The sequence below is a fragment of the Eleutherodactylus coqui genome, chromosome 6 (genome assembly GCF_035609145.1).
Source record: "Eleutherodactylus coqui strain aEleCoq1 chromosome 6, aEleCoq1.hap1, whole genome shotgun sequence".
Lineage (NCBI taxonomy): Eukaryota > Metazoa > Chordata > Amphibia > Anura > Eleutherodactylidae > Eleutherodactylus > Eleutherodactylus coqui.
The window spans coordinates 81,622,581-81,646,238 of record NC_089842.1 but is presented as its reverse complement, the minus strand read 5'-3'; the positions used below and the strand labels follow the sequence as shown (position 1 = coordinate 81,646,238).

The 23,658-nt window shown below is 47.4% G+C and overlaps 1 protein-coding gene across 1 annotated transcript in view; it reads left to right on the top strand.

The window, feature by feature from the left end:
* The first annotated feature begins 1,290 nt into the window (after window positions 1-1,290).
* Window positions 1,291-23,658, top strand: part of LOC136633616 (sialic acid-binding Ig-like lectin 13) — a 72,412-nt gene continuing 50,044 nt past the window's right edge. The window contains exons 1-6 of the mRNA XM_066609375.1: window positions 1,291-1,432; window positions 10,041-10,409; window positions 19,740-20,003; window positions 21,011-21,051; window positions 22,391-22,640; window positions 23,507-23,548. Of these exons, the coding sequence (XP_066465472.1) occupies window positions 1,366-1,432; window positions 10,041-10,409; window positions 19,740-20,003; window positions 21,011-21,051; window positions 22,391-22,640; window positions 23,507-23,548 (1,033 nt within the window). The 5' untranslated portion in view covers window positions 1,291-1,365. The remainder of the gene's footprint in view (window positions 1,433-10,040; window positions 10,410-19,739; window positions 20,004-21,010; window positions 21,052-22,390; window positions 22,641-23,506; window positions 23,549-23,658) is intronic.

Sequence of the window (23,658 nt, the reverse complement as noted above, 5' to 3'; positions counted from 1 at the left end):
TCGGAAATACATTATGAACAAGCACCAATGATTCGTGCTTTGTGTACTAATAAACATATAAAATTGATCCTTTAGTACTAAACTCATTGATCTCCTGATGACCCGCCATTATTAGCGGAGAAACGCGTTGAGAATAAATGGAAAGAGATTATACAGTACTGAGAGAGCTAACTATGAGTGCATCAATGCCGATATTAGTAATCTGAATGAATTAAGAATCCAGCACTACTAAACAGGCCCTGGAAGGAGAAGAAGTGTGCTCATTGACATTCATACTGGGCCCACAACTTGTCCTTATATCCTTTCTCTTTTGCTCGCATGAATTCAAGCATAAGAGGGTTTCTAGAGAGGCTTATAGGTTTATGAATAATGCTATGAAGACCCGCACCACTGCATGATACATTTCAATCAACCTTTATTACAACACAGCTCTCTAGAAACTTATTTTCCCTCTGTTTAAAACTATACTATGCTCATCTATTTAAGCTTCATTGCTGAGTCTATCTAGTGATGGTAGCTGATTTGTTCGTTACTTTGATAGTGAACTAAGAGCACAAGAGAGGGACACTAGTATAGAATTTGGTCCGAGTTCTTTTTAATTGTTCGTTGATTAAAGCCACTGTACGTTGCCAACTTCCCATAACATGCTCTTCCTCTCTGCTATGATTGTATACAGAGGGAAGCAGTATTAGGATGTGGCACCTAGGTCCTTGAAGAGACTCTTATATCTCCATCAACCCAGTGGCTTCTGTGTTGTGCCCCATGTTCATTTAAGTAATTTTTAAATATAATTAATGAAGAATTATCATTTTAGATTTGTCTAAACTGTGGAAGGGCTTTATTACTAATAATTTAGACGTTAATCTGCTTCTGTGAGGGCATATGAAAACAGCCTTGCATCTACGGGGATGAAAGGATCCTTCGGCTCTGCTGTCATGGCCATGGCAGATGATCACACAGTTTCTCCTATTGCTTTCAATGGGTGCTTCAATATCACACAGACACATATAACATGCCACAATTTGTTTTCCATGCAATTCTATGCGGGAAAACATCGCTCATGTGTATGAAACCATTCAAATGAATGGGGTTCATATTTCTGCGAGATTTGTGCGTCTCAAAACACGCAAATCTTGCACGATTTTATCACCTGTGTGAAGCTGGCTTTACAGTAGTTTTATATCAGTCATAGCAGAATATGTTGTAGTCCTCATAATAATGATGTCAGATGTTCTGCCATATATGTTACTCCTGTGTTACTCTTATAGGACTCCCAACAGGACAGACATAAAGTAAGAACTAATTAGTTACAAAGAATCTACAATCCATACGTGGTCTTACCCAAAGTTTCATCTCAGAATCAAGATGAGGCACATAAAGCACAGCAGCATGTGGGTCGGTCTTGTGATTATCCTGCCTCTCTTCTGGGAAGGTAAGTACAACATATAAATATCTTGCTGATATAAAATAGACCTGATATTAATATTAATGAAGGTATCAGATATCATTGTCACATCTCAGGGAGGTGAGATCTCCGGTCCTGTCTTGTAGAGTCTTACCTGGAAGAACCACTTTTCTGTGAGTCAAACAATGAGCTGTACAGTAAGGACATACGGACACGGCTGTATGGTAGATCTATATTACACACATATTATGAGCTCCCTGACCAATAGCACCGTGTATTACAGGTTCCTGGGCCTCTCTGAGTATGAATGGGGTGGAGGGCATGCCAATAACTAGGAATTGCCCTAAACTGTCAGATGTGAATTTTGTTAAGAACACTTTTAGTCTCATTCAGGGCTTCTCTGTTATAAAATAGCATTTCTCATAGAAATACATATATTACCCCCTGCATAAAAGTAAGGTGACCAGAGATTCCCAGAGTCAAAGCAGGACAAAGGGTTCAGGGGCGGGGCTTATCACAGCGTATGATTTTACGTTCGTTGTTATAAAAATTACATGACCAGTTCAAAAAAGACAGGGAGCAAATTCTGCAGCATTTCTGCATCCAATAAGCAGTCAAAATATGTACCATTTTTGCAGATTTTGACGGCAAATCAGCCGCCTATCCGCAGCTGATTTCATGCTATGCGGCGCTTCCCCTCACCTCCTCCGAAGGCTTCCAGCTGTCATCACTCCCTGGCTTTTGGTTCCCAGCTGCCTGTAGTGGGCCCACCTGACCAGCGGCGCTGCTCCGGACCAGGCCACTGGGACTGGAAGCCAGGGAGCGCTGACGGCGCTGCACACACACAAAGTTCACACACACAGTATCTTATTCGTTTTAATCATGGCTATAAACACTTGTGTATACTAGACTAGTAGACGGTGTAAGGGCTACTTCAGAGGAGCGTATATTAGCACGCAATGTGCAGACAATAGAACCCATTGTTTTCAATGGGTTCACTCTCATTTTCACTTTTGTGCGAGCATTTCACGTGCAGCATGCTCTCTTTTAGTGCACATTTACATAAGAAAGGCCCTATAGCAGTCTATAGGGGGTGTGCAAATGCACACCCATGACCCACATGATTGTGCAATACACATCGGTGACAGATTAGGCTAAATAGCCTTTTAACTCAAGGCATGTACTATTCCCATGGGAACAATCCTGGTCAGTAAAATGCACAGATATGCGAGCAAAAGCGTGATGTTCACAGCACAAACACATTGCGCTATTGCGTGCGTTTTGCGTGTATACTCATGGGAAGCCGTACGAAGTCTTCAGTAACTCCAACAGACTAATGCCCCATTTACAACTGACAACTGTCAGAATAGCAATCTCCGCAAGTGGGTGACGTCACCGCTAATTGTTAGCACTCATGCAGAGGGTTTAGACAGGCAGATCACCACTGACTATCGCTGATTTCTCGCTGACTTCTTGGTCAGCACTTCTCATTGTATGTGAAGCATTGAGCGGAGAAAGTCTAGATTTTCATGCTGGTTGAAAGTGAGCGTTAAACGAAAAGTAAACAAATTGTGCACGGCGGCTTTACATTTTTGGTGCAACAATTATTGCGAATTTTTGTTTGTTTGAATGAATTTTGCCCGATAATGATCCCTTTTAAATGGCCTTTACTCCTACAGTATAGCTAACAGCTGAATGTGATGCTTTCTCTCCTGCCCATCACTGGTTAGAATTAGAGATGAGCGAGCGTACTCGTCCGAGCTTGATACTCGTTCGAGTATTAGTGTGTTCGAGATGCTCTTTACTCGAGACGAGCACCACGCGATGTTCGAGTTACTTTCACTTTCATCTCTGAGACGTTAGCGTGCTTTTCTGGCCAATAGAAAGACATGGAAGGCATTACAACTTCCTCATGTGATGTTCAAGCCCTATACCACCCCTCTGCAGTGAGTGGCTGGGGAGATCAGGTGACACCCGGGTATTAAAATCTGCCCCGCCTGCGGCTCACCACAGATGCATTCTGACATAGGTCAGGGACAGTGCTGCTGCTGCTATAGGGAGAGCATTAGGAGTTATATTATGCTTGAAGAACCCCAACGGTCCTTCTTAGGGCCACATCTGACCGTGTGCAGTACTGTTGAGGCTGCTTTTAGCAGTGTTGCACAATTTTTTTTTTTGTATATCGGGCGTGCAGAGCATTGCGTCCTCAGTCTGCAGTCATTGCACAGAGTATAGGGCCAGTACTGGTGAGGCAGGGAAAGAGATATACAGGCTATATAGGTAGTGGGCTTTTTCAAAAAAATTGGGGAAAAATACTAACTTGGGAAGCCTGTGACCGTGTACAGTTTACTGCGTGTCTGCTGGTGGTAGTATTCCTAATTAATACGCAGCTAAGCGTTACAGCAGGCGTGCGCAAAATTGTTTCCTGCCTCTGCTGTCTCCGTTACATCACCGCCGTCATCCCGGCAGAGGGAATCAGTATACATAATATTATACGCTGCCTACAGTATCTGTCTGCTGGGGGTAGTAGTCCTAATTAATACGCAGCTAAGCGCTACAGCAGGCGTGCGCAAAATTGTTTCCTGCCTCTGCTGTCTCCGTTACATCACCGCCGTCATCCCGGCAGAGGGAATCAGTAAACATAATATTATACGCTGCCTACAGTATCTGTCTGCTGGGGGTAGTAGTCCTAATTAATACGCAGCTAAGCGTTACAGCAGGCGTGCACAAAATTGTTTCCTGCCTCTGCTGTCTCTGTTACATCACCGCCGTCATCCCGGCAGAGGGAATCAGTATAGATAATATTATACCCTGCCTAAAGTATCTGTCTGCTGGGGGTAGAAGTCCTAATTAATACGCAGCTAAGCGTTACAGCAGGCGTGCACAAAATTGTTTCCTGCCTCTGCTGTCTCCGTTACATCACCGCCGTCATCCCGGCAGAATGAATCAGTATACATAATATTATACGCTGCCTACAGTATCTGTCTGCTGTATCAGCTCAGCATTTAAAAGAAATAGAAGCAAAATACTTAAGGCCTACTACTGGCCTTTGGCCACTTGACTGCTTCTGAGCTGTGAATTCCACTAGCTCAGTGATACGCACCTACGTCTCACTACAGGCGTGCGCAAAATTGTTTCCTGGCTCTGCTGTGCGTCCGTAAGCGAAGTCAGCCTCCAACCACAGGCCAATAAGCAGCACATTTAATTACAGCGTTCTGCTTCTGCTCTACTCGTAATACACCATGCTGAGGGGTAGGGGTAGGCCTAGAGGACGTGGACGCGGAGGCCCAAGTCAGGGTGAGGGCACAGGCCGAGCTCCTGATCCAGGTGTATCGCAGCCGACTGCTGCGGGATTAGGAAAGAGACAAGTTTCAGGGGTCCCCAGATTCATCTCACAATTAATGGGTCCACACGGTAGACCTTTATTAGAAAATGAGCAGTGTGAGCAAGTCCTGTCGTGGATGGCAGAAAGTGCATCCAGCAATCTATCGACCACCCAGAATTCTGCGCTGTCCACTGCTGCAACTCTGAATCCTCTGGCTGCTGCTCCTCCTTCCTCCCAGCCTCCTCACTCCATTACAATGACACATTCTGAGGAGCAGGCAGACTCCCAGGAACTGCTCTCGGGCCCCTGCCCAGAATGGGCAGCAATGGTTCCTCTCCCACCGGAGGAGTTTGTCGTGACCGATGCCCAACCTTTGGAAAGTTCCCGGTGTCTGGGGGATGAGGCTGGGGACTTCCAACAACTGTCTCAAGAGCTTTCAGTGGTGAGGAGGACGATGACGATGAGACACAGTTGCCTATCAGTGAGGTAGTAGTAAGGGCAGTAAGTCCGAGGGAGGAGCGCACAGAGGATTCGGAGGAAGAGCAGCTGGACGATGAGGTGACTGACCCCATCTAGTTTGCTAAGCCTACTGAGGACAGGTCTTCAGAGGGGGAGGCAAGTGCAGCAGCAGGGCAGGTTGGAAGAGGCAGTGCGGTGGCCAGGGGTAGAGGCAGGGCCAGACCGAAGAATCCACCAACTGTTTCCCAAAGCGCCCCCTTGCGCCATGCCACCCTGCAGAGGCCAAGGTGCTCGTAGGTCTGGCAGTTTTTCACTGAGAGTGCAGACGACCGACGAACTGTGGTGTACAAGGTTTGTCATGCCAAGATTAGCCGTGGAGCCACCAGCACCAGCCTCACCACCACCAGCATGCGCAGACATATGATGGCCAAGCACCCCACAAGGTGCGATGAAGGCTGTTCACCGCCTCCGGTTTGCACCACTGCCTCTCCCCCTGTGCCCCAACCTGCCACTGAGATCCAGCCCCCCTCTCAGGACACAGACACGACCATCTCCCGGCCTGCACCCACACCCTCACCTCCGCTGTCCTCGGCCCCATCCAGTAATGTCTCTGAGCGCACCGTCCAGCCGTCGCTAGCGCAAGTGTTTGGGCGCAAGCGCAAGTACGCAGCCACGCACCCGCACACTCAAGCGTTAAATGTGCACATAGCCAAATTTATCAGCCTGGAGATGCTGCCATATAGGCTTGTGGAAACGGAGGCTTTCAAAAACATGATGGCGGCGGCGGCCCCGCGCTACTCGGTTCCCAGTCGCCACTACTTTTCCCAATGTGCCGTCCCAGCCCTGCACAACCACGTCTCCCGCAACATTGTACGCGCCCTCACCAACGCGGTTCCTGCCAAGGTCCACTTAACAACGGACACGTGGACAAGCACAGGCGGGCAGGGCCACTATATCTCCCTGACGGCACATTGGGTGAATTTAGTGGAGGCTGGGACAGAGTCAGAGCCTGGGACCGCTCACGTCCTACCCACCCCCAGAATTGCGGGCCCCAGCTCGGTGCTGGTATCTGCGGCGGTGTATGCTTCCTCCACTAAACCACCCTCCTCCTCCTACGCAACCTCTGTCTCGCAATCAAGATGTGTCAGCAGCAGCACGTCGCCACCAGTCGGTGTCACGCGGGGTGGCAGCACAGCGGTCGGCAAGCGCCAGCAGGCCGTGCTGAAACTACTCAGCTTAGGAGAGAAGAGGCACACGGCCCACGAACTGCTGCAGGGTCTGACAGAGCAGACCGACCACTGGCTTTCGCCGCTCAGCCTCCAACCGGGCATGGTCGTGTGTGACAACGGCCGTAACCTGGTGGCGGCTCTGCAGCTCGGCAGCCTCACGCACGTGCCATGCCTGGCCCATGTCTTTAATTTGGTGGTTCAGTGCTTTCTGAAAAGCTACCCACGCTTGTCTAACCTGCTCGGAAAGGTGCGCCGACTCAGCGCACATTTCCGCAAGTCCAAGACGGACGCTGCCACCCTGCGCACCCTGCAACATCGATTTAATCTGCCAGTGCACCGACTGCTGTGCGACGTGCCCACACGGTGGAACTCTACGCCCCACATGTTGGCCAGGCTCTATGAGCAGCGTAGAGCTATAGTGGAATACCAACTCCAACATAGGCGGCGTAGTGGGAGTCAGCCTCCTCAATTCTTTACAGAAGAGTGGGCCTGGTTGGCAGACATCTGCCAGGTCCTTGAAAACTTTGAGGAGTCTACCCAGATGGTGAGCGGCGATGCTGCAATCATTAGCGTCACCATTCCTCTGCTATGCCTCTTGAGAAGTTCCCTGCAAAGCATAAAGGCAGACGCTTTGCGCTCGGAAACGGAGGCGGGGGAAGACAGTATGTCGCTGGATAGTCAGAGCACCCTCATGTCTATATCTCAGCAAGTTGAGGAGGAGGAGGAGGAGGGGGAGGAGCATGAGGAGGAGGGGGAAGAGACAGCTTGGCCCACTGCTGAGGGTACCCATGCTGCTTGCCTGTCATCCTTTCAGCGTGTATGGCCTGAGGAGGAGGAGGAGGAGGAGGATCCTGAAAGTGATCTTCCTAGTGAGGACAGCCATGTGTTGCGTACAGCTACGCTGGCACATATGGCTGACTTCATGTTAGGATGCCTTTCTCGTGACCCTCGCGTTACACGCATTCTGGCCACTACGGATTACTGGGTGTACACACTGCTCGACCCACGGTATAAGGAGAACCTTTCCACTCTCATACCCGAAGAGGAAAGGGGTTCGAGAGTGATGCTATACCACAGGACCCTGGCGGACAAACTGATGGTAAAATTCCCATCCGACAGCGCTAGTGGCAGAAGGTGCAGTTCCGAGGGCCAGGTAGCAAGGGAGGCGCGGAGATCAGGCAGCATGTACAGCACAGGCAGGGGAACACTATCCAAGGCCTTTGCCAGCTGTATGGCTCCCCAGCAAGACTGTGTCACCGCTCCCCAGTCAAGGCTGAGTCGGCGGGAGCACTGTAAAAGGATGGTGAGGGAGTACGTAGCCGATCGCACGACCGTCCTCAGTGACGCCTCTGCCCCCTACAACTACTGGGTGTCGAAGCTGGACACGTGGCCTGAACTCGCGCTGTATGCCCTGGAGGTGCTTGCTTGTCCTGCGGCTAGCGTTTTGTCAGAGAGGGTGTTTAGTGCGGCTGGGGGAATAATCACGGATAAGCGTACCCATCTGTCAACCGACAGTGCCGACAGGCTTACAATCATCAAGATGAACAAAGTCTGGATTTCCCCAGAGTTCTCTTCTCCACCAGCGGACAGCAGCGATACCTAAACAATGCGTAGGCTGCACCCGCGGATGGAAGCATCGTTCTCTATCACCATCAAAAACGGGGACCTTTTAGCTTCATCAATCTGTGTATTATATTCATCCTCCTCCTCCTGCTCCTCCTCCTGAAACCTCACGTAATCAGGCCGAATGGGCAATTTTTGTTAGGCCCACAAGGCTCAGGCATATGACTTTAGTAAACAATGTTTATACGTTTCAATGCTCATTAAAGCGTTGACACTTGCACCTGAACCAATTTTTATTTTAACTGGGCTGCCTACAGGCCTAGTTACAAATTAAGCCACATTAACCAAAGCGATTAATGGGTTTCACCTGCCCTCTTGGTTGGGCATGGGCAATTTTTCTGAGGTACATTTGCACTGTTGGTACACCAATTTTTGGGGGCCCTCGCCTACATTGTAATCCTAGTAATTTTTAGCCCACCTGCATTAAAGCCGACATTACCTCATCTGTGCTGGGCACTGCAATGGGCTATATTTATGTACCGCCGGTGGGTTCCAGGGAGCCACCCATGCTGTCAGTCCACACGGAGTTGTAACTGCATGTGTCCACTTCTAAAGAACCCCAGTCTGACTGGGGCATGCGGTGTGGGCTGAAGCCCACCTGCATCAAACCTGACGTTACCTCAGCTGTGATGGGCAATGCAATGGGATATATTTATGTACCGCCGGTGGCTTCCTGGGAGCCACCCATGCTGTGGGTCCACAGGGACTTCAAATTAGGGATTTGTACCTGCCAGTGTCTATGTATTAAAAACCCCGGTTAGACTGGGGCATGCAGTGTGGGCCGAAGCCCACCTGCATTAAACCTGACGTTACCTCAGCTGTGCTGGGCACTGCAATGGGATACATTTATGTACAGCCGGTGGGTTCCAGGGAGCCACCCATGCTGTGGGTGCACACGGAATACCCATTGCGGAGTTGTACCTGCCTGTGACTATTTATAAAAAAAACCCGGTCTGTCTGGGGCATGCAGACACCTTGACAGAATGAATAGTGTGTGGCACATAGGTTCCCCATTGCTATGCCCACGTTTGCAGCTCCTGATGGAGGTGGCACAGGATTGGATTTCTCATTGCTTCTGTACAGCATTATGGGCTTTTGCCCCGCCCCTTTTAAAGAGGGTCGCTGCCTGGCCGTGCCAACCCTCTGCAGTGTGTGCCTGCGGTTCCTCCTCATGGCAGACGCACTTATAAATAGACATGAGGGTGGTGTGGCTATGAGGCCAGCGTGTGGCATGAGGGCAGCTGAAGGCTGCGCAGGGACACTTTGGTGTGCGCTGTGGACACTGGGTCGTACGGGGAGGGGGGGGGTTGGGCAGCATGTAACCCAGGAGAAGTGGCAGCGGAGTGTCATGCAGGCAGTGATTGTGCTTTATTGGAGGTAGTGTGGTGCTTAGCTAAGGTATGCCTTGCTAATGAAGGTTTTTCAGAAGTAAAAATTGTTGGGAGGGGGTGGGCACTCTCACCGCTATTGTGGCTTAATAGTGTAACCTGGGAACCTGAAATGCAGCCCAACATGTAGCCCCTCACCTGCCCTATCCGTTGCTGTGTCATTCCTATCACTTTCTTGAATTACTCAGATTTTCACAAATGAAAACCTTAGCGAGCATCGGCGATATACAAAAATGCTCGGGACGCCCATTGACTTCAATGGGGTTCATTAGTGGAAACGAACCCTCGAGCATCGCGAAAATTTCGTCTCGAGTATCGAGCACCCGAGCATTTTGGTGCTCGCTCATCTCTAGTTAGAATGCTTTAGCAGCACTCTGGATAATTGTTGATGATGCAGTCAGGGAGGTCTGGGTTGAGTTTGGACTATAAGACTCAGGAACTTTTTTGCATAATATAGCACACACTATATTTACTATGATTAGGTTCAGTTTTATAGAGTTGTGAAAGAAACAGATAAGGATTAAGAAAATAAATTCTCAATGTCTTTGTGGATTATTTGATAAATGTAAAATACCTGATATGGAGTAATGACATATTTTCTCCTTCCACAGGTGTCACATGTCAGGTCGTACCTGAATATTCTATTGATGTGCCTCCTAGTGTCCCTGTACAGGAGGGTCTCTGTGTCACAATTCCATGTAACTTTACTGCTGATTATAGAATTACATTCAAGAATTCCTTTGGATACTGGATGCGGGAAGCACTCAAATCACATTATATCATAGCAACTAATAATAAATCCAATCCTGTGAGAACAAACTTCAATCTGACGGGAAATCCGGACACTGGAGATTGCAGCCTGACAATAACCAATGCCAGGAAAGAAGATGCTGGGACATATTACTTTAGATTTGTAGAAAGCAAGACCAGTGCAGTGAAATATAGTTTTAACAGTATGAAAACCACAATTACTGTAATCGGTAAGTGATGGCAGGGATCCTGCAGTAACAACAAGCTGTAGATCTATATGTACCTCATTGGTATGAATGGTTCAGCAAATTAAATGAAATTACATTATTAGAAATTCCTACATTCCTCATTAAAATCAGTTATTAATAAGAAAATGCATATTTGCTGAATACTGTAGATTTGATATTAAACTATAAAATATCTCTTGAATCATTCGTGTGTTCACAGAATCTGCTCTCTGTGCATCCAGGCCGTGTACAGACCATAATGTGATATTGTAGTAGACAACTGGGGGACAGAAGTTTTCACAGATTCCTCTTTTGTTGTTTACTAGTATTTATTGTTTTATCAAAGAAGTTATACAAAATAAAACAAGTAGAACATTCTATAATACCAGATATTCAGATTACCCAGTATTACAGATGTATCGATATATTTGGTTATGCTAATTAGATCGAGCTGTCCAATAAAACATTAACAAAAAAGAAAACACATGACAAAAACTGAGGCTAACTTCACACGTGAATGTGATATTGGGCCATGAATCCCGCCCCCATATCGCGCTTCTCACCATGGGAAATCCCCAAGGATGTGAGGCATTTTCATGTCAAAACAGCCTCGCATCACTTTAGGGATGCAGCAAAAATGCCCTGCATGTGCAAAAAAGTACAGTAAAATCTGCTAATATGCATGCAAACGCACCTCGTTCACGCACATATGTGTTGCACTGAAGTGTGTGCAAAAACGCATACAAACATGTGAAGCCGCTCTCATATACAGCAAAATAGGACATGCTGCATTTTATTTTTTTTAACGTGACAGAAATACGAATGTGTGAAGAAACCCATAGGAATCAATGGGTTTTATTCACTGCCTAATATGATACTATCAGAGATAGTATCATGTTTAGATTAGTGAGCCTACTGATGAGAATATTGGTGGCGCTACATAGTGTTTGGAATAACTTACAGTCCCATATAATGAGGACTAAAGAGCCAATAGAGTCACAATTCCTCCAGCAGTAAGTAGAGCAAGTGGGAAATATTCAGTGCAGTTTGGTTGTGGTGAGATACCATCCTAAAAGTCTTGCTCAGAGCTTCGTGTGGGTTTGTGTAAAGTACTGTGTATTAATCTGAATGTGCTGCACCATTGATTTGAAGAGGAACTGGAATTGAGGTTGATTTACCACTTGTTCACATATTCTGGTAGGGAAATGGTGATTTTTTTTTAGTTTAATAGATTGTAGCAAAAGGATATTCCTTTAGATTTCTGGTTGGTAGTAATTCCAAAGTGCAACATAGAAGAGTTGAAGTTGATGTCATTAAGGGAATTCTGTTGTGGAAACGATCACATTTCTAGAACTCCTTGCTGAAAAGTTGGTATTTTTGCATTAAAGATTAGAGATGAGCGAGCACCAAAATGCTCGGGTGCTCGTTACTCGGGACGAAATTTTCGCGATGCTCGAGGGTTCGTTTCGAGTAACGAACCCCATTGAAGTCAATGGGCGACTCGAGCATTTTTGTATATCGCCGATGCTCGCTAAGGTTTCCATTTGTGAAAATCTGGGCAATTCAAGAAAGTGATGGGAACGACACAGCAACGGATAGGGCAGGCGAGGGGCTACATGTTGGGCTGCATCTCAAGTTCCCAGGTCCCACTATTAAGCCACAATAGCGGCAAGAGTGCCCCCTCCCAACAATTTTTACTTCTGAAAAGCCCTCATTAGCAATGCATACCTTAGCTAAGCACCACACTACCTCCAACAAAGCACAATCACTGCCTGCATGACACTCCGCTGCCACTTCTCCTGGGTTACATGCTGCCCCCCCCCCCCCCGCACGATGCAGTGTCCACAGCGCACACCAAAGTGTCCCTGCGCAGCCTTCAGCTGCACTCATGCCACACCACCCTCATGTCTATTTATAAGTGCGTCTGCCATGAGGAGGAACCGCAGGCACACACTGCAGAGGGTTGGCACGGCCAGGCAGCGACCCTCTTTAAAAGGGGCGGGGCGATAGCCCACAATGCTGTACAGAAGCAATGAGAAAGATAATCCTGTGCCACCACCATCAGGAGCTGCACACGTGGGCATAGCAATGGGGAACCTATGTGCCACACACTATTCATTCTGTCAAGGTGTCTGCATGCCCCAGTCAGACCGCATTTTTTTATAAATAGTCACAGGTAGGTACAACTCCGCAATGGGAATTCCGTGTGCACCCACAACATAGGTGGCTCCCTGGAACCCACCGGCTGTACATAAAAATATCCCATTGCAGTGCCCATCACAGCTGAGGTAACGTCCGATTAAATGCAGGTGGGCTTCGGCCCACACTGCATGCCCCAGTCAGACTGGGGTTCTTTAGAAGTGGACACATGCAGTTACAACTCCCTGTAGACCCACAGCATGGGTGGCTCCCTGGAACCCACTGGCTGTACATAAATGTATCCCATTGCAGTGCCCATCACAGCTGAGGTAACGTCCGATTAAATGCAGGTGGGCTTCGGCCCACACTGCATGCCCCAACCAGACTGGGGTTCTTTAGAAGTGGACACATGCAGTTACAACTCCGTGTGGACCGACAGCATGGGTGGGTGCCAGGAAGCCACCGGCGGTACATAAATATATCCCATTGCATTGCCCATCACAGCTGAGGTAATGTCATGTTTAATGCAGGTGGGCTTCGGCCCACGCTGCATGCCCCAGTCAGACTGGGGTTCTTTAGAAGTGGACACATGCAGTTACAACTCCCTGTGGACCCACAGCATGGGTGGCTCCCTGGAACCCACCGGCTGTACATAAATGTATCCCATTGCAGTGCCCATTACAGCTGAGGTAATGTCCGATTAAATGCAGGTGGGCTTCGGCCCACACTGCATGCCCCAACCAGACTGGGGTTCTTTAGAAGTGGACACATGCAGTTACAACTCCGTGTGGACCGACAGCATGGGTGGGTGCCAGGAAGCCACCGGCGGTACATAAATATATCCCATTGCATTGCCCATCACAGCTGAGGTAATGTCATGTTAAATGCAGGTGGGCTTCGGCCCACACTGCATGCCCCAGTCTGACTGGGGTTCTTTAGAAGTAGACACATGCAGTTACAACTCCCTGGAACCCACCGGCGGTACGTAAATATATCCCATTGCAGTGCCCAGCACAGCTGATGTAACGTCAGCTTTAATGCAGGTGGGCAAAAAATTAATTGGATTACACTGTAGGCGAGGGCCCCAAAAAATTGGTGTACCAACAGTACTAATGTACGTCAGAAAAATTGCCCATGCCCAACCAAGAGGGCAGGTGAAACCCATTAATCACTTTGGTTACTGTGGCTTAATTTGTAACTAGGCCTGGAGGCAGCCCAGTTAAAATAAAAATTGGTTCAGGTGAAAGTTTCAACGTTTTAATGAGCATTGAAACGTATAAAAATTGTTTACAAAAATTATATGACTGAGCCTTGTGGGCCTAAGAAAAATTGCCCGTTCGGCGTGATTACATCAGGTTTCAGGAGGAGGAGCAGGAGGAGGAAGATGAATATTATACACAGATTGATGAAGCTAAAAGGTCCACGTTTTTGATGGTGATAGAGAACAATGCTTCCATCCGCGGGTGCAGCCTATGTATTGTTGAGGTATCGCTGCTGTCCGCTGTTGGAGAAGAGAAGTCTGGGGAAATCCAGGCTTTGTTCATCTTGATAAGTGTAAGCCTGTCGGCACTGTCGGTTGACAAGCGGGTACGCTTATCTGTGATGATTCTCCCAACCGCACTAAACACCCTCTCTGACAAAACGCTAGCCGCAGGACAAGCAAGCACCTCCAGGGCATACAGCGCGAGTTCAGGCCACGTGTTCAGCTTCGACACCCAGTAGTTGTAGGGGGCAGAGGCATCACGGAGGATGGTCGTGCGATCGGCTATGTACTCCCTCACCATCCTTTTACAGTGCTCCTGCCGACTCAGCCTTGACTGGGGAGCGGTGACACAGTCTTGCTGGGGAGCCAGAAAGCTGTCAAAGGCCTTAGAGAGTGTTCCCCTGCCTGTGCTGTACATGCTGCCTGATCTCTGCGCCTCCCCTGCTACCTGGCCCTCGGAACTGCGCCTTCGGCCACTAGCGCTGTCGGATGGGAATTTTACCATCAGGGTCCTGTGGTATAGCATCACTCTCGAACCCCTTTCCTCTTCGGGTATGAGAGTGGAAAGGTTCTCCTTATACCGTGGGTCGAGCAGTGTGTACACCCAGTAATCCGTAGTGGCCAGAATGCGTGTAACACGAGGGTCACGAGAAAGGCATCCTAACATGAAGTCAGCCATATGTGCCAGGGTACCTGTACGCAACACATGGCTGTCCTCACTAGGAAGATCACTTTCAGGATCCTCCTCCTCCTCCTCAGGCCATACACGCTGAAAGGATGACAGGCAAGCAGCATGGGTACCCTCAGCAGTAGGCCAAGCTGTCTCTTCCCCCTCCTCCTCATCCTCCTCATGCTCCTCCTCCTCCTCCTCAACGCGCTGAGATATAGACAGAAGGGTGCTCTGACTATCCAGCGACATACTGTCTTCCCCTGCCTCTGTTTCCGAGCGCAAAGCGTCTGCCTTTATGCTTTGCAGGGAACTTCTCAAGATGCATAGCAGAGGAATGGTGACGCTAATGATTGCAGCATCGCCGCTCACCATCTGGGTAGACTCCTCAAAGTTTCCAAGGACCTGGCAGATGTCTGCCAACCAGGCCCACTCTTCTGTAAAGAATTGAGGAGGCTGACTCCCACTGCGCCGCCCATGTTGGAGTTGGTATTCCACTATAGCTCTACGCTGCTCATAGAGCCTGGCCAACATGTGGAGCGAAGAGTTCCACCATGTGGGCACGTTGCACAGCAGTCGGTGCACTGGCAGATGAAACCGATGTTGCAGGGTGCGCAGGGTGGCAGCGTCCGTGTGGGACTTGCGGAAATGTGCGCAGAGCCGGCGCACCTTTACGAGCAGGTCTGACAAGCGTGGGTAGCTTTTCAGAAAGCGCTGAACCACCAAATTAAAGACGTGGGCCAGGCATGGCACGTGCGTGAGGCTGCCGAGCTGCAGAGCCGCCACCAGGTTACGGCCGTTGTCACACACGACCATGCCCGGTTGGAGGCTCAGCGGCGAAAGCTTGCGGTTGGTCTGCTCTGTCAGACCCTGCAGCAGTTCGCTGGCCGTGTGCCTCTTCTCTCCTAAGCTGAGTAGTTTCAGCACGGCCTGCTGACGCTTGCCCACCGCTGTGCTGCCACGACGCGCGAGACCGACTGCTGGTGACGTGCTGCTGCTGACACATCTTGATTGCGAGACAGAGGTTGCGTAGGAGGAGGAGGAGGAGGAGGAGGGTGGTTGAGTGGATGAAGCATACACCGCCGCAGATACCACCACCGAACTGGGGCCCGCAATTCTGGGGGTGGGTAGGATGTGAGCGGTCCCAGGCTCTGACTCTGTCCCAGCCTCCACTAAATTCACCCAATGTGCCGTCAGGGAGATATAGTGGCCCTGCCCGCCTGTGCTTGTCCACGTGTCCGTTGTTAAGTGGACCTTACCAGTAACCGCGTTGGTGAGGGCGCGTACAATGTTGCGGGAGACGTGGTCGTGCAGGGCTGGGACGGCACATCGGGAAAAGTAGTGGCGACTGGGAACTGAGTAGCGTGGGGCCGCCGTCATACCTTTGAAAGCCTCCGTTTCCACAACCCTATACGGCAGCATCTCCAGGCTGATAAATTTGGCTATGTGCATGTTTAACGCTTGAGCGTGCGGGTGCGTGGCGGTGTAGTTGCGCTTGCGCTCCAACACTTGCGCTAGCGATGGCTGGACGGTGCGCTGAGAGTCATTGGTGGATGGGGCCGAGCACAGCGGAGGTGAGGGTGTGGGTGCAGGCCAGGAGACGGTAGTGCCTGTGTCCTGAGAGGGGGGTTGGATCTCAGTGGCAGGTTGGGGCACAGGGGGAGAGGCAGCGGTGCAAACCGGAGGCGGTGAACGGCCTTCGTCCCACCTTGTGGGGTGCGTGGCCATCATATGTCTGCGCATGCTGGTGGTGGTGAGGCTGGTGGTGGTGGCGGCTCCCCGGCGGATCTTGGCACGACAAAGGTTGCACACCACTATTCGTCGGTCGTCTGCACTCTCAGTGAAAAACTGCCAGACCTTTGAGCACCTCAGCCTCTGCAGGGTGGCATGGCGCGAGGGGGCGCTTTGGGAAACAGTTGGTGGATTATTCGGTCTGGCCCTGCCTCTACCCCTGGTCACCGCACTGCCTCTTCCAACCTTCCCTGCTGCTGCACTTGCCTCCCCCTCTGAAGACCTGTCCTCAGTAGGCGTAGCAAACCAGGTGGGGTCAGTCACCTCCTCATCCTGCTGCTCTTCCTCCGAATCCTCTGTGCGCTCCTCCCTCGTACTTACTCCAATTACTACTACCTGAGTGATAGACAACTGTGTCTCATCATCATCGTCCTCCTCACCCACTGAAAGCTCTTGAGACAGTTGCCGGAAGTCCCCAGCCTCATCCCCCGGACCCCGGGAACTTTCCAAAGGTTGGGCATCGGTCACGACAAACTCCTCCGGTGGGAGAGGATTCGGAACCATTGCTGCCCATTCTGGGCAGCGGCCCGAGAACAGTTCCTGGGAGTCTGCCTGCTCCTCAAAATGTGTCATTGTAATGGAGTGAGGAGGCTGTGAGGAAGGAGGAGCAGCAGCCAGAGGATTCAGAGTTGCAGCAGTGGACAGCGCAGAATTCTGGGTGGTCGATAGATTGCTGGATGCACTTTCTGCCATCCACGACAGGACTTGCTCACACTGCTCATTTTCTAATAAAGGTCTACCGTGTGGACCCATTAATTGTGAGATGAATGTGGGGATGCCAGAAACGTGCCTCTCTCCTAATCCCGCAGCAGTCGGCTGCGATACACCTGGATCAGGAGCTCGGCCTGTGCCCACACCCTGACTTGGGCCTCCGCGTACTCGCCCGCGTCCACGTCCTTTAGGCCTACCCCTACCCCTCAGCATGCTGTATTACCAGTAGTGCAGAAACAGAAAGCTGTAAATAAATGTGCCGCTTATTGGCCTGTGGTTGGAGGCTGACTTCCCTTACGGAACGCACAGCAGTGCCAGGAAACAATTTTGCGCATGCCTGTAGTGAGACGTAGGTGCGTATGACTGAGCTAGTGGAATTCACAGCGCAGAAGCAGTCAAGTGGCCAAAGGCCACTAGTAGGCCCTAAGTATTTTGCTTCTATTTTTTTTAAATGATGAGCTGATACAGCAGACAGATACTGTAGGCAGCGTATAATATTATGTATACTGTTTCCCTCTGGCGGGATGACAGCGCTGATGTAATAGAGACAGCAGATCCAGGAAACAATTTTGCGCAAGCCTGCTGTAACGCTTAGCTGCGTATTAATTAGGACTACTACCCCCAGCAGATAGATACTGTAGGCAGCGTATAATATTATGTATACTATTTCCCTCTGGCGGGATGACAGCGCTGATATAACACAGACAGCAGATCCAGGAAACAATTTTGCGCAAGCCTGCTGTAACGCTTAGCTACGTATTAATTAGGACTACTACCCCCAGCAGATAGATACTGTAGGCAGCGTGTAATATTATGTATACTCTTTTCCTCTGGCGGGATGACGGCGATCATGTAACAGAGACAGCAGATCCAGGAAACAATTTTGCGCAAGCCTGCTGTAACGTTTAGCTGCGTATTAATTAGAACTACTACCCCCAGCAGATAGATACTGTAGGCAGCGTATAATATTATGTATACTGTTTCCCTCTGGCGGGATGATGGCGCTGATGTAACAGAAACAGCAGATCCAGGAAACAATTTTGTGCAAGCTTCTGTAACGCTTAGCTGCGTATTAATTAGGACTACTACCCCCAGCAGATAGTTACTGTAGGCAGCGTATAATATTATGTATACTGTTTCCCTCTGGCAGGATGACAGCGCTGATGTAACAGAGACAGCAGATCCAGGAAACAATTTTGCGCAAGCCTGCTGTAACGCTTAGCTGCGTATTAATTAGGACTACTACCCCCAGCAGATAGATACTGTAGGCAGCGTATAATATTATGTATACTCTTTCCCTCTGGCGGGATGACGGCCATCATGTAACAGAGACAGTAGATCCAGGAAACAATTTTGCGCAAGCCTGCTGTAACGCTTAGCTGCGTATTAATTAGGACTACTACCCCCAGCAGATAGATACTGTAGGCAGCGTATAATATTATGTATACTGTTTCCCTCTGGTGGGATGACGGCGCTGATGTAACAGAGACAGCAGATCCAGGAATCAATTTTGCGCAAGCCTGCTGTAACGCTTAGCTGCGTATTAATTAGGACTACTACCCCCAGCAGATAGATACTGTATGCAGCGTATAATATTATGTATACTGTTTTCCTTTGGCAGGATGACAGCGCTGATGTAACAGAGACAGCAGATCCAGGAAACAATTTTGCGCAAGCCTGCTGTAACGCTTAGCTGCGTATTAATTAGGACTACTACCCCCAGCAGATACGCAGTACTCTCAAGACGGTCACAGGCAGCTCAAATATATTATTTTTCCCCAATTTTTTGGAAAAAGCCCACTGCCTATATAGCCTGAATATTTCTTTCCCTGCCTCACCAGTACTGGCCCTATACTCTGTACAATGACTGCAGACTGTGGACGCAATGCTCTGCATGGCCAATATACAAAAAAAAAAATTGTGCAACACTGCAAAAAGCAGCCTCAACAGTACTGCACACGGTCAGATGTGGCCCTAAGAAGGACCGTTGGGGTTCTTCAAGCCTAAAATAACTCCTAACGCTCTCCCTATAGCAGCTCCGGCACCAGCAGCACTTTCCCTGATCTCTGTCAGAATGCATCTGTGGCGAGCCGCGGGAGGGGCCGATTTATATACTCGGGTGACACCTGATCTCGCCAGCCACTCACTGCAGGGGGGTGGTATAGGGCTTGAACGTCGCAGGGGGAAGTTGTAATGCCTTCCCTGTCTTTCTATTGGCCAGAAAAGCGTGCTAACGTCTCAGAGATGAAAGTGAAAGTAACTCGAACATCGCGTGGTACTCGTTACGAGTAACGAGCATCTCGAACACGCTAATACTCGAACGAGTATCAAGCTCGGACGAGTACGTTCGCTCATCTCTATTAAAGATGTGAAGTATAAAGTATAGTTTGAATCTAAGATTGTCAAATTTCCCTTGTCTTCCCAATTATCCTATCCTAGGTTGGTAATAAAATGATCCAGAAGTGATATATGTAACTGGTATTTTTTGCATTTTGGGCAGTTTTCACACATTCTTATATCTCACTGATTGTTCCTCCTGTAGATCTCACAGAAGAACCAGTCATCTCAGATCCTGGGACAGTCATTGCTGGTATAAGGAAGACACTGACCTGCACTCCTCCAGGAAACTGCTCTACAACATCCTTAGTAATCCAATGGAGGAAGAGTAATGTGGCCCGCGTCTGGAAGAAGTCATCTACTGTAACCTTCACCCCATCTCTATATGATCACCAGCAAAACCTCACATGTCAGGTGACAAACTCCAGGGAAAAAACAACTGAAAAAACTATTCTTCTTGATGTCTACAGTAAGTTCATGTTAGTTTAGCAAATATCCTTCTTCATGGTTGGAGAGACCCCCAGAGGGGATCAGATGATCCTACAGAGGACATAGACAATAATGAGCCAGATTCCCAGAATAGCAACCCCATTTTGAGATGATTTTGGAGCAATCACTTGCCTCTTGGGCTGTTTCTTAAGCAATTATTCAGAAACATCCTATTAGTCCTGTATTTACAGCAATAAGAAAAAATATGATGCAATTAAACGTGTGAGTCCACATGGTGGGCCGAAGTTTTCCCGATGCAAACCTGTCCTTCCATCTCTCAGCATTGGTTCTGAGGTTTTCACCAGTATTAGGGACGATGCATACAGTTTAGCCTAGTCTGACCCACTGATATCAAAATGAATTATTCTCTTCTCACATCACTTAATCTTCCAGCAAGTTTGCTAAAAGCATGAAAAGTTTCAAAAACAATCCCTTTAGAAGCTTAAGTATCTTCTTTCTTTTGATATCAATTCTTACATGGAATGTTATCCTTTAACAGGACTTAACTGCTTTGGATAAATCATTTATTGAGGACCGCCACTATTCCCTCATGATAAGGTAGAAACCTTAAATTATCCCAGAAGTAAAATCCTGGGTAGACTAAAATCCACCTGGAACTTCAAAAAAGCATTACACAATAGCATCTATTCAAGTGAATTCACACAAGTCTTGTCATCTGGACTACCCAGACTTTAATATCAATGAGTCACCATAATCAATTCTGAATCAAACTGCTGATTCTGCTAGGAGAAGGCTTCTCTGCTCATACATTGAAAAATTACATGTCAGCCATGCAAATAAATGACTGTCCATACACTACAGTACATGGATGGCTTGCGTTCGCCTAAATGGGAGCCTTCTCCATGACATCCACATACCCTTATAGGAGTCAACTGCTTTAAAGGTTATGCAGTAAAATAGGAGCAAAGAACATGTTAATTCTTATTATCAAATTGGCATATCCTATATATTTTTTCTGTGTTACAGGTCCTCCTGCAATCATAATCACATGGGAGATCAATGGTAAGGTTGGATGTATTTGTTAAATAGCAGAAGTTGCCATGTTACTGTCTGTCTCGTGTACTGTGATCATTTATTGAAGTATAACAATGTTAAAGGTTTAACTTATGTCCTAAAATTGCATAAAGTAAGAAAGAGGTAAAAAAGTAAGATTGGAGAGAAAAAAAGAAGGACATTGAAAATGAAAGAATAGAAAAGTATGGGTAAAAGGAAAGACACAATGGTAGTAGGGAATGGAGTAATGTTTGTGTGGAGACTCACACAGATTGGGACATGTTTCCTTTTAGGGAGTTTAAATGGATATCAGGTCAGATAACATAAAGAAATGATTGATATACCCAAACCACAGGGACAAGGTCTGAAGGCATTTAGGATGTTTTTGCAGCACATTTTTCATTAGTTATGTACTAATATGAACATTTAACAGATGGTGCCATTGTATAATGGCAGAAAGAGAAAGCCCCCTAGGAAACCCTGAATCCAAAATTGGATTGCAAAGGGTTAAAGATACTGATCCTCAATGCTTGTGCCAAAATTTGCATTGCTGTAAGGAATATACTAGTATAATATACACTCTGGGAAGAGGCTCTTTTAATTTCAGTCATTTTTATTTCTGGGCTGGTTTGCTTGTGATTTGGGTAAATTCTAAGCCATAACAATATAGATCATTGAATCACAGGGGGAAATTTATTTAGTCCGACCTTTCAAACTGCAGTCTGAAAATAATCCCCACCATACATGACATGCCTAATGTATGAAGATGTGCATGTCTCTTCACATATTAGATGCATCTCAAGCCATTCATGTGCGTACTTGGAAATCTATGCGAGCTACAAGCTAGAATAGATTTCCTGTATAATGGAGAAGACGATGGAGGCCTGCACCCAAAGTAGGTCAAGTATTTTTAGATAGCTGTATTTAAGTTATATCATTAGAAAATCAAGAACCCTTTTTTTCCTCCTGATGCATTTGCTGTGTTTGGATGGAATTACAGAAGGTTTTTAATAAGAGGCTGAGCTCAGGAATACCTTTATTGTAGCTGCAGAGCATCCATAGAGTGGAGGGGGTCGCTGTACCAAAGGGTTATCATGGTGACCTCCTGGTGCTGGTTAACACCACCACACCCTGAAAAAACTGGGATAGGAAGATTTGAGTCTTTTTCTCCCCATCACCTTTCTATAATCCTTGGATTAATTCCCCACCTGAATGTTTACTAAAGTTTTATGGCTTACAACTTGCGCTTGTTCTTCACTCTCCATGCGCTTCCATAGCAGCCACATGGGCCTGATAGTATTTACTTGGCAGTAAATCCGCTTTATTACTTCTTCATGTTGTATTGCAGAAAAGAAAAGAAATAAAGTAGCCTCTATCAAAGTGAATGAAGGCTCATCGGTAACATTGATATGCTCATTACAAAGTAACCTACGACTTAATATGACCTGGATGGATGGGAAGAATGATATTCTCCAGCATGGGATCGGAACAGAGCTAGAACTCAGATTAGGAAATGTGACAATGAACCATACTGGTACCTATACCTGCTCAGCATTGACTCAATACGTGATAAATTTCACAAGTATCAATGTCACTGTACAATGTAAGTATGGTTATTGCATATAATAGCTGCCATATCACAACTGAGTAGTCCCCTGAAGTGCAAGGTGTGGGTGGAAATTACTGGTCAGGATACAGTATATGCAACATCATGCTTAAAGTGTAACTGTGCTTTTTAAAACTTTTGGTATGTGATAGGGACATGTCAAAAGTTTTTGCTTGCTGGGGTCCAGCTGCTGAGATCTCTAGAACTAGCCAGTCGAAGGGCTCGTCCAAGCACTATCATTGTTAGGTGTAGATGGACCCATATACTATCCACTGAGCTGAGCTTATTTTCAGTTAGCAAGCAGTCACAGCGTTTGGGAAAATATTTCAGCTGCCTTATTCTAGTGATTGGTGTGGGTCTCTGCACCCAGACCTTCAACAAGCAAAATGATGCTAATAACAATGATGGTATTCTTTCTATTGTCATTTATCTATATGATTATGTACTAATATAAGCAAAGAAAGGAGAAGAGCACTGTTATGAAAACATTGTACCTGTCACTGTTACTTGTGCACTATGATGTAGACATTGTGAGTAACATTGTCTTAAGTTATTGTACTGGCTAAACAACCTTTTAAGGGATATTCTCAATCAAGATAACCACTTTCAGTTTTGAGCCGCTACCATCAGCCAGGAACTTAACCTGCAGCTGCTGCCGAGGGAGGGAGTTATATAAGCCCTAATAGCTCATATTGACAGTGGTTGCCTTCATAAGACAACCACTTTATTTGTATGTCTTATTTATTTCATATTCACCTATGTAGAATTTGGCACCAATTAACAACATACCAGTATATTATAACATCATGAAGGAATTACCCCAAAAAGTGGGATATGTTTTTAGAATTTTTATTCTCTTACAGACCCACCTAGAAATATGGAAATTACCATCAAGTCATCCAAAGGTATATTTATACATATTAATGCATATTTATATGTAGAAGAGCTGGGCTTTATGGAATACAGCTGAGTTTGTTTTTTGGTACCAAAACTCATCATGATATCAAATATCTTA